At 37.9% G+C, this 12522-nt stretch overlaps 1 protein-coding gene across 1 annotated transcript; it reads right to left on the reverse strand.

The window, feature by feature from the left end:
* Window positions 1-2301: 2301 nt before the first annotated feature.
* LOC131928847 (ferroxidase HEPHL1-like) lies at window positions 2302-5434 on the reverse strand. The gene is made up of 5 exons (XM_059284993.1): window positions 5431-5434; window positions 4953-5155; window positions 3541-3667; window positions 2981-3193; window positions 2302-2519 (listed from the first exon to the last, which is right to left on the reverse strand). The coding sequence occupies exons 1-5, from the start codon at window positions 5432-5434 to the stop codon at window positions 2302-2304; spliced, it is 765 nt and encodes a 254-aa protein (XP_059140976.1).
* Between the last annotated feature and the right edge of the window lie 7088 nt (window positions 5435-12522).

Below are 12522 nucleotides of genomic sequence, written 5' to 3' on the forward strand. Positions count from 1 at the left end.
GTAACTAGGTCAAAAAATTAATTAAAATTTTAAAAACTCATTAAACTAATTAAAAAACTCGTTAAAATTACGTAACTAGGTCAATGATTACGTAACTAGGTCAATGATTACGTAACTAGGTCAATGATTACGTCATAATGTTACTAATTACGTCACAAGGTCACCAGTGGTGACCTACTGACCTATTCCGCATCCGCATCACCCACCCTAGGGTGGGTGAGTATTTTACTATATCTCATTGTACCTCCGGCTCACCCACCCTCACCCACCTTCACCCAGGTGGGTGAGTATTTTACTATATGTCATTGTACCTCCGGCTCACCCACCCTCACCCAGGTGGGTGAGTATTTTACTATATGTCGGTGTACCTCCGCATCACCCAGGGAGTATTTTACTATATCTCGTTGTACCTCCGGATCACCCACCTTACCCAGGTGGGTGAGTATTTTGCTATATGTCATTGTACCTCCGGCTGGGAGTATTTTCCTATATAGCCTTTGTTCCGCATCCGCATCCGCATCCGCATCCTGCTCACCCATGCGACCCAAAAGTGACCTAATATACTACTCATAGATCGTAAAAGTCATATTAAAAAAATAATATATTTCTTATTAACAATTATGATTTTCGACATATTGGTCAGATGAAGTAGAGTTAACCTGTTTCAATATAAGGGGATTGTGTTGTCAGTTCAACGCACGCGCAGTTATCTATACTTTCCCTAACAGCTAAGTGGACTCATGGACATCCTACTGACCAATGTCTGGGATATGATCTCAAGAGCTTCTAATTTCCGACCACGTCGTCCCTTCATTATTTATAGTATTATTTTGAACACAAATTTAGGGTACGGCGTGGCCTAAAGATAGAGCGTTATAGCGTTATGCTGCTAACCCGAAAGTCTGCATTCGAATCCGTGCTTAAGTTAGTAGAACGTGTCTGAGTCATTGAGTCTAGTGAGTACCTAACTCACATTAGGTAAAATATAAGCGGCTGGGCATGACGCTAAATATGAAACAGTACAGGTGAACTCCACTTCACCATTGACACCAGGTTTGAAAAGGCATTTTTTTTACTTTAAATCTACTTTTTTTTAACATATTGTAAAAAAATTTACATAAAAGGTACTTTTTACATGAACTATTTCGACCATCTAGTTTAGGCAGATTCGCTTTAAATAGAACTATAGAAATCTCAAATAGCTAGTTTTCGACTTTAATTTAAATTTTAATACATTTTAAGTTTTGGTAAAACATGAAGTTTTAGAGATAATGTTTATTAAACTAAACATTTTAAGTTTTAAATTAGAATATAAATTAATTTATATCTTAAACTGTTTTTTTATGTGAAATTATATTTCTTTCGATTAAATTTGAATTTAATTTATACTTGCCTCCCTTTAATAATACATTTTTTTAATAGCATGGGAGGCTATTCATTACCACAAATTCTATCACTATCATTGTTACATCCGAGTAGGTTACATGTTTCAAAATGTATAAACGTACAAATTTGTGAAAAACAGTAATAGTATTTATTATGTTCGCAAGTATACACATTAATCTAATTTTAAACTTTAAATTTCTTTAGTGGTTTGGTGATTGTATAAATTATGTTTTATATTAAAAGTAAGTTTGATATCGTAAAGACAAACTTCCCTATACATTTATATTGCAAGCTTATTTGAAATTCTTAAAAATAATATTTGAATGAAAATGTTAAAAAATTAAGTTAAAATTTACCTAAACGAACGTAATACTATGGTGATGGATCCGAACTAAAAACTTTTGTAACAGTCGTACGCGCTACTATCAGGCCACCCTATCCAATTTCTTTATTTAGAATTCGATAAATATAAACGCTTTAATTAATTTACACTTTAATTTGATATAATACTTATATATGAAATTTCATCAACCTAGCTGTAACGGGACTCAAGTTATCGTGTTCACAGACATACACACACACATACACAATCACACACACACACACACATATACACACACATAGACAGACATACGGGCAAATTTGCAAATTAAGTTTTTCCGACTCAGGGAGGTGTAAAACGTCGAGATCTGTGAAAATGTCGATTTTTTTTTTGCACGATTACAATACTTTATCTGTACTTCGTATACGAGAAAGAAAAAACACATAAACACAACTTTTAAACAATAAATAAGTTAAAACTTTAACTTAAAAGTAAACCTTAATCTAAACCTAACTTAAGTACCGTTATGTTCCATTCCTACTATACCAGTAAATTGGTTCGGCTAACCGAAGAGAACAAACAAAGACAACATCTTACACATTGGGATCCAGCAAGTCATCCCCAGTTATCGGACTTCTGGTCAGTGGAGCGTAGTCCCACAGAATCTCTTCAGCTGAGATGTAATAGTCTCTGATTCTCCCAACCTCGGCCTGAATGTTGCTAGTTTTCCCATAGCAGTCTGTGACCGTATAAAAAGCGTACATGCCGTTTTCTTGTGCGGTCGTTGACTGGGAATACAGCATCCATTTTCCTTGGGGGGTAACAACGTAAAACAATGTGAAGACTTTTTTAAACAAGGGTTATTTCTAAATGATGTACGGATACACGAAGGTTGATTTTTCACAACAGTAAAGAATTATCAGATACTTTTAAAAACAATTACACTATTTTCTAAAAGAATGTACTGTGTAAAGTTATGTCTCACGCTTATTATTAGTGTGGCCACAACGGATAAATAGATGACGTGGCAGTTTTAAAAGAGATTGTGAGAATAGTATAAATGGTCCACAGCATGTACAGATACTACGTGTTCAGTGTAATGAAAGTATGAACCTATGTTATCACGATATGGGACGACGAAATGCCCTTATATTAGTGGCCATGTGGTTAGTATTTTAGTTAAGCTAAATCCATTAACACCTCCCCCCGCACCCTAACAACCTTAGGTTGCTATTAGATAACTATTATTGGAAAAAAATCCCGTGTCCATACCAGCATTATCTGGCGTCATAGACAGAGCAGCCGTGACTCCAGGCACAAGACTCCTGGCGTCACGGTTGGTGCCCTCCTCGTTGAAGGTGTTGCCGTCAAAGACCAGGGTGTGGACGTCCAGGAACGACCCCAGGGACATGACGTGCCAGATGATGTTGTCGTTGATGCACGTGTTGATGGTTGGCATGTTGCCGTAGGAGTAGCCGTTGACATCTGGCGAGGGAGGGGAAGAAGTGGAAAATATAGAGTTTTTAACTGAAGGAAATTAACAGCAGTTAATTAGTTTATTAATGATAATTTTTTGATACAGTATTTAAAATTTTCTGAAGTATGTCTCAGAATTTATGTTAAGTCAAGCATTAATACTTTTAAAGCTTCTAATTACCTAACTTTTACCCTCTAATAAGCATCTTTTTTTTCAATATGAAAGATACTTTAGTAGAAAAGTCGTTAAATATGAATTTATTATTTATATTTGTATAACAGTTTATTATACATTTAATGAATTATTAAAATGCATGTTTTAACTAACACTTCATATACATACAAAGGCCACTTACTCCATCGAACGTTGGACTGAACAAATCCTTCTAGATCATTCCCTACGCTCACGGTGGGGGACATGTACAGGGACTTGTTCTCATCAAATGTTGCTAGCAGTAAAAAATATTCGCTTGGCTTTGGTCCCTGTATATAGATGGGAGGTTAGAAGAATAAAATACGTGTTCATACAGTTAAGCTTACTGATCGAATACATCTCCCCCTGCCATATTAAACTAATTTCATCTGTCTTCATAGGGTGAGTGTTGCGCAGGGGTGGACTGGTTGTGCCCATGGGGCCGCTGATTTTTTTAAAGGGGCCCCAACACAGCACGGTAAGAAATCGAATATATATATATATATATATATATATATATATATATATATATATATATATATATATATGTGTGTGTGTGTGTGTGCGTGTGTGTGTGTGTGTGTATGTGTGTGGAAACAAATGCCATAGTGGCATGAAAATATGCAAAAGGAAAATGTCAGTCCAATCTAAATAAATCACAAACAAATGTAAATGAGGATCCAGGCTGCTGTAATCGCATACCATTATGAGTATGAAATCGATGAAACAAAGTTACGATTCTGTGTACTTTTTTCTACTAAAAATTGTGGAAACAAAATCGAGTCTCAACATAACCGTTCTATTTACTAGAAATACTTGGTGCCCCTGGTCGGGAGTCTAGCTATTTGTGGCGATTTGTAACATAAGAACGGCGTGTAAGGGGATTGGCTCAGTTGTAAATTTCATTTAATTACAGGTATCCCATAGTTCTTTATCATATTCCACAGATACCCCACTGTATACTTACCATGTATGCCAGGTATCCCATTGTTTATTAAACCTATACGAAATGAAACCCTTAATTTACTTAGAAAATACGACAGATACCACAATGTTTACTTTCACTGTAAGACAGGTATCGCATTGTTTAGTTACCCTATGTTACAGGTATCCATCTGTTTGCTCACCCTATATGCCAGATACCCCTCTATTAACTTACCTTATACACCAGATACCCAAATGTTCACTCACCCCATACGGCAGATAACCCACTATTAACTCACCCCATACGCCAGATAACCCACTATTAACTCGCCCTATACGCCAGATAACCCACTATTAACTCACCCCATACGCCAGATAACCCACTATTAACTCACCCCATACGGCAGATAACCCACTATTAACTCACCCCATACGGCAGATAACCCACTATTAACTCACCCCATACGCCAGATACCCAACTATTAACTCACCCCATACGCCAGATAACCCACTATTAACTCACCTTATACACCAGATAGCCAACTATTTACTCACCCCATACGCCAGATACCCCACTATTAACTCACCTTATACACCAGATAGCCAACTGTTCACTCACCCTATACGCCGGATACCCCACTGTCCACTTACTCTGTAAGACAGATACCCCTTCTGACAGACGAGGATTGCACCAACCAGACCAGTGTTGTGGTCACGGACAGGATCGTGCATTGACGTGTACAGGAAACTGAGACAAGGTTCAGATGACCCCTCTAGTAGGTTGGTCGGCACGTCAAACCTGTAGGTGTGGACCTGGTTTAGGCCCACTGACCCACCTGGTACTCCATAGCCAACTAAAATTAAACATGGCATACGTTGTATTAATTTAGTTACAGCATTTTTTTAGACGATAAAAGATTTTTCGATCTATTGTAATTTTTTATTTTTTTAAACAAAAATAATAATGCACAAACCAGAAAGGCGGGATTTAATGTATAAAAACAGAAATGTAAGTCAGGTAATCTGACTTCAAAATAAATTGAAGATAATGAACCTTTCAGGCTCACGGTATATGAAACAGACTGATGAAAGTATAAATGATACAGATAAATCTATAAAAAAGACTCACCCATGTCCTCCTCTGTTACGTTGTAACTAAGACCGTGGGGGAGAAAAGACACGGGGAAGGGGAGGAGATTCTTCAAGGTCACCACAACCCTGTCCCCGACCTCCACGCGCAGTACCGGTCCCAGAATGCCAAGGTGAGCGTCCTTGGGCGAGCTGCTGACCTTTGTATTGAATAGCGAGTTTGTGTACTGAATGAACTTGGCCTTTTTGTACACACCGCCCAGTCGGGTTTGGCTACGCTCAAAGTAAAGATTCGATGGGCTGAGGATGGGGAATTTAGAGCTCAACGGCTGAGATATATGGAAATAAGGCAATAAAATTTCGAGTTAGTTGTAAGTAGCACATGATGGAGCTTGGACGATGAATTTGCTTTATTAAAAGAGCAGCGTTGAGAAGGAGCGATACGGTCAGATGTTTTTGCTAATGGAGAATTTAATGTAGTTTTATATTAAGTTTGAGGTAATTGTATGTGGCATTTGGGGTGGGATAGAGATGTTAGAAATTATTTTAGGAGAAATTAGACTGAAGAGATTTTTAGGCTAAGAAAAAGAGAAGGGTAAGTTGTGAAAATTTATAAAAATTAGGTGATGATCCTAGGATTTAGAGTTTGATTTGAGTTTTTATTGTACATGAGATTTTAAAAGGGATGGAGAAAAAAAAGTAACAAACAACTTTAGGTATATAAATTTTGAGATTTAGCAGGTGAGCTGATAGTTAGTACACTGAGGTGATTCCCTGCAAGCACTTTTAACCAGTGTCTGCTTCAGCGTATCAATGTTTACACACCTGTCCGCCGTTGTCAATGGCAACCCGGTTCTTCCATCCAACCCCGTGGGTCCGTACTTCCAGATTGTGGACTCAGCCGTTAAAAAAAACTCTCTCGTCGTCCCAGAATTGCTAGAGTTTGTTGGGTCAGTTTTGAAGGCTCTCTTGGGGCAGCTTCTCACGTTATAGAACGCTGCGATACCTTCTGTTGATGCAACAAACACATTGATTAGACTGAAGTCTCGTAGACAAAGCTGTATGAATGGGTGTATATGGTTATGTTTTCACATCTATGGTGATGTGCAGATATCTGTGTCGATTTGTAGACTAGTATAGTCTTATAATAGAAGAATGCTAACAGATTATACTATAAGCCTTAAACATTGTACAAAGAAGCGAGGGGTAGGGAAGGGGGTGTCAACAATCCTAGCTTTGTCAATGGATAACATCCAAAAATAGATTAAGGGTGATTACGTAATAAAATCGATAATGCAAGTATATAAAATATAAATTTAAAATGACGAAGCATTATTTTTAACAGTTTCCGCTTTAGAAACGTAAAAACCCTGTCTAATGAAAAACTAAGAGAAACAACCTTCGAGTTTAATTATTGAGGGGATTATTATTCATGCAGATTTAATCCCTTCTTAGTACCTTTTTGATGGTCATCGACGAAGTCAGCGATCAACCATCGTCCAGGGTTTGCTGGAATGGTTCCCACGGCAACAAACGTGGCACTGTACACAGACACGGTGTCACCCCTACAGGGACAAATTGATCATCAGAGAAAAAAAATGGCAACTAAGAGGCAAATGCTTTTTTTTTTTTTTAAAGTCAATAAATTGCGTGTGAATATCGTGCTATGAGTAAGTTATCTGATAGTAGTTTGCAAGTTTAAACAAAACTTTGCTGGCTCTGAAATTATGTGCATTTTTAATACACCGTGTTGTCATACTGTTATAATAGTTGTAAAGCTAAAGATTCCCAGTTATTGTATTGGTTGTATTTTAACTTTAGGTACCATCTCGGAAATAAATGGTTCGGTGGGTATTTAGACGACTCTAAAAATTATCTCACGCAATCGGAGCCAACGAAAGCATATGTCTAATCCGTTTTACTTTTACGCATCTTAGCGCCACTGAGACAAAAGAAAAATGCCAAATTTATAAAGTAACTAGTCGTTCCGGCCAGGCCCTGCACTGGCCACAAGTAAAATCTCTAAAGGAACATGAGCAAATACCCGCATTGACAGGGTTTAGGAAATATATTACTTTTCGAATTAACCCTAATCACAACCAACCAAACCCAAAAAACCCAAAAAACACAGACATAACACAAACGCAAACTCAACAGCAAACACACACAAAAAAACACAAACACAAAGAAAATATAAACAAAAAAGCAAACACAAACGCAAACATAAACAAACAAGAAGTTACACGTGCCTTCACCCACCAGAAATTTCAAATGCTGAAAAATAGTTGAAAGAAACCCTGCTTCCGTTTAAGCATAGCGTGGAAAACATGGTATAATTTTGAACAGTGGAGGTCGTAGTATGGCCAAAGTCAGACAGTTTACAACAGAGGACATAGAGGCCATTAGCAAAACAAGTTATTTTGTGATTTAGGTTTGTCAACAGTATATCACTCATATAGGTGGGTTCACACCCATGTACAAACATGATACACACAGAAGGCAAGAGCGTGCATACCAGTTAAGACATGCAATAAACAACTCAAGCACAAACACCAAGACTGGTACATATTAAATGACAAGCCTAGTTGGAGATTGTAACCAGCATTAGTGTCTACCTCCTATGCTGGTACTTGAGATTCTGACCATGGAAGTGCATTGAGTGGATGTCCATCTCGTTCCCGAAACCGATGACGTAGAACTGGACACGATCTCCAACACACACCTGTCAATATGCAGCTTTTCATAAATATAAGTTGTATAAACCTCTACATATTACGAATACAGCTACTTACTTTCAAAGTACGAATCATGCGTTCATGATACAGAAACACTAATTCTCAGTTCGTGTAATTGTAAAATATGCGCAGTTTAATTTGATTTCAGTTGGCTAATAGTGTAATTTTACTTCTTATTTAAACGTACATAGGTCCTAGGACCAACGTAAAATTTAATAAATGTCTTACTTTTACATTTTGAATAATCTAATTTGTATCTCAAATCTGAAATATAAATGCGTGCTCTTTTTGAAAGATGAAGTAAATTCACAATTTATGTTTCAGTTGTTTTTTTTGGGGGGGGGGGGGGGGGGGACTTGCATTTGGGGAGTTGGCTTTCAGGAAAAATATGTTCAGACACAATTCTTGATGATAAAACGAATATTGACAATCGGTACTTAATGATAGGTCTGACACGCTACAACTTGATTAATAGATAAGACAAAACCAGAATGTACTCACCTCCAATCCCTCCAGCGTACCAAATGACCTTCCATTAACGGACCTCATCAAGTTGCTGTCTACAAACCCTGGCTCCCCACTATCCGCCATCTGTTGACATGCTAATGGTGACAGACAGAAGGTGTTGATGTTGTCCCTGTGGTGCCAGCTGATGTTCTCGTCCCAGTTCATGACGAACAACGGCACCTCGACATCCACGTCCACACGCTCGTTCTTGAAGTTAAGTGTACCTGTGGGTGAGCAACATACACAGGTCAATAGGTTGTGAGAAACACACAGGTCAGTGTACCTGTCGGTGGGAGCAGCATACACATATAAGTCGGAATGTAGTAAATTGTAGGATGGAGCTGCACAATATTTAATTCAGTAGTGCTTAAAATTTGATCAATTAATAAGACCTAATTCTGCAGGGATTACGAATTGGTCAAACAATATGACGTATTTATCCATTACTTATGATCTAATAAAATATATTGATACAATTAGGACACTTTTCCTCAAATTGGTTAAAATTAATACTTTCGATCACTAGACTAATTTTTGAATCAATGTAGTTCGTTTAAATGTGACATAATATCACAAAAAACAAGATGTGTAAACTTAAGTCCTTTTTTAAAAATAAAACAAAAGACCAGTTTCAAACATGTAAATCATAAAAGCCAAATATTCTCTATAAAATGTTCGAGATAAAAAATATTCAAGATTATCATTTAATCAGACGGCACCCTCATTAAAACTCCCGCAAAAGTCTTGATTTATATTATGTTGACCCCCCCTGTACATCAGACCCCACCTGGCCTGCACGTGACGACCACGCCTATCATCCCCGTGGACACGTCCCTCCTGGTGTTGATGTGGGAGTGGTACACCCACGGGAGGCACGCCGGGTCACCCTCTGCCGGGGCATCACTCACGGTCACGTTCCACGTCACGGTGACCCGGCGCCCTGGCATGACGCTGTCGTCTTCTTTGGAAATTCCCGAAGTCCCGTCTAAATAAAGCGCACCTAAAAATAGAATAATGACTGTGTTGTTTAGGAAGTACTTTATTCGGACAACGGGTGAGGAAATAAGCAAGGTGTTTTTTTTAAACTAAGAAATAAAAAAAAAAACAATACGGAAACTAACAATGTAAACTAAAGCTATTGAACGTGTCTGTTAGTGTTAGGCCTCATAAAACGGGTTACAAAACATTTTTAATGAAAACCATGGCCCAAATACAAATCAGGTGCAAATTAGACACCTGGATTATAACCGGTCAATTAGTTTGCTATCTTATTGCAAACGATCGAGAAGATAGAACGCGATGCGATCTAGAATAGTGTGAATTGTAGGTGGGGAAAACCAAACGTAACGTAGTGTATCTGATCAGGTTGAAGTAGGGTTTCAGATCTTGTGGTATGTAAGGTCATATGAACTGATTAAGTACTAAAGTATTATTTCTTGTTTAAAGTATAAGGTCGATAAAGGGATGATGAATCTCGTCATATGAAGGGTTTGTATAGTCAGATGTATGTCCAGCCTGTTTTACTTTCCCTGTATAGATTACCATGCCATCCACAACTATGGAAACATCATATAGAGATAAAGGTAATTCTCAGACCTGATTAGGTTCTGAGATGTCCTAGTCTATGTCAGACAGTTATCAGACCTGGGTTAACTCTAAAGGTAATGAGCTCATGCCGGGTACTTTTTAATGCTGGGTGGACTCTGAGATCTCGTATGGACACGACAGTTATCTATCGGACCTGGGTAGGTTATGTGACATCCAATGGACACGTCAATTACCCGAAACGGCTGGGTGGATTCAGAGGGCGTCTAACAAGAACAATATCTAATAACCTTTGTGTTAGCAATATGTTAACTTTAAAACACACTAATTTATATTTTTTGGGGTTCAGAGAGTGAATATGATAGGTGAAGAAGAGTTATTCTTTATTTGTTTAGGACCAACTGACCTTCACTATTTTTCTCATAGAAAACACCATGTGGATGGATCGAATAATTACTGGAGGCGTTGTTGAAAAAATGGACGACGATGACGTCACCGACTTCCCCGCGTATGATTGGTCCAAGAAGACCCTGGTATGCCGGCTTGACCATCTCTGTGGTGTACGTCTGGTCAGTGTACTGGAAGAATAGGGTCTTCAGACGCTTGCTGCCCACACGGTTGGTGCCTGGTACAACATACTTTTTGGTCGTCCTAGAGGCAAGGGATTTAATTATTTTAAGTAGTGGCTTAACGATGTGTTCTGGGTCACAAATATATATTTCATACCCTCCACAGATTTATTTTGCTAAATTTGTATATGTCAGTTGAATAATTAACTCGAAAAAAGGGAGGTTCTCATTTTTTTTAAAGTCTTGTGACCCTACCTCACAGCTCAATAACTGGTTACATTTATGTGTTTATTTTGCGCATACGAAAGGCACATATTGTTAAAATTTTAATAAGCTTTTTATAAAGCGCATATGCCAAAAAAAATGTGTGTCCAAAAAGTTAATATTTACTTTACAACTTTTCCTCACCAGTTACAAAAACCGTCATCTCAATTCTCCTTACCCCTCAACAGCACAGTCCGAATGCTGCTCTTCTGGAAATAAAAGGGGGAAAACTTACGCTTGATCTCTGGGATTCACTAGGTTAACTCCCCCTGGGCAGTAGTTCCATAAGACGTCTCTAGAAGCGATGTAGTAGTTCCTGACGGCTCCCTGGCACCAGGTCAACATTAGCAGGAGCAGGAGGGCACGTAGACACACGTGTAGCGAGAGTTGGGCTGGAACCACTGACGTCATGGCCCTGTGTCGATATCTGAAACAAATAGGCCTACATGTTAAAATTGTTAACAAATCCGATTGTAGTGTTAACAATGGTGATTTGTTTGTAAAATCAGATAATACTTTTCTATATTTGGAAATAATAATTTTTTTTGTAAAAGAGATAGACGAGGTGTTGAATTTATTGCAAACAAAATAAAATTCAATGTTATGTTTACTGCAATTTTTTTGCCCATCCGACTCTACATTAAACAAAACACCAATCTACACACATGATCGAGTCGATACATAGCGTAAAAACTTGCTTATCTTTAATCTTTATACACATAGCGTCGCATTTAATATGGTCTTTTCTCAATACCTTTCAAAGGTGCTAAAAAAAACAACAACTTTTATTGCAATATAATATACATCCTGTCTTGCCAAAAGCCTAAGTTGGGCTGTATAACCAATGTACAGAGAGCATATGTAATACATGACCGACGCATTAACCTTTATACAACTCGATGACTGACACATCACACGATCCCAAATATATGACATTAAGGACAAACCTACATAACGTGATTGAAACACGAATACAGATCAACACCAAATAAAACACCGCAATCAGGACCTCCGGATAAAACTGACGACCTTCTGTTCCCGTTAGCGGAACATTGTCTCCGCTAGTCTGACCCTTGCATTGGCCGGTACGGACAGAATATTTCTAGTAAAGTGACGGATCCACAAACTCAGATCAGGGGCGGAACTACAGTGCCGCCAGACCCCGCAATGCGGGGGGGGCCCAGGCCATTTAGGGGCCCAAAGCCGACCAGAATCAACTTTTTTATAGTTAAAAAAAATATTGTTTTTTTACAAAAAAAAAACAAAAAAAAAACAGATGTACTACAGTAATGATGTTCTACAGTAGCTAACACACGCTGTTTCATAAAGGAAAAACATATGTAGCTACATGAGTTGTAGTGTGAAAGATAGGCACACGTTCAAACAACTTCCATGACTTATTTCCCTTTTTTAAATAGTGAAATATGTGTGCTCTCAATTAAGAAACTTTTTTTTTTGCACTAAACAAATTAAAAGGCAATTACTTCTCTTAATTATTATTTATAAAAAATA

Source organism: Physella acuta, unplaced genomic scaffold, assembly GCF_028476545.2.
Source record: "Physella acuta isolate Inbredline_101_S28 unplaced genomic scaffold, ASM2847654v3 ptg001556l, whole genome shotgun sequence".
Lineage (NCBI taxonomy): Eukaryota > Metazoa > Mollusca > Gastropoda > Physidae > Physella > Physella acuta.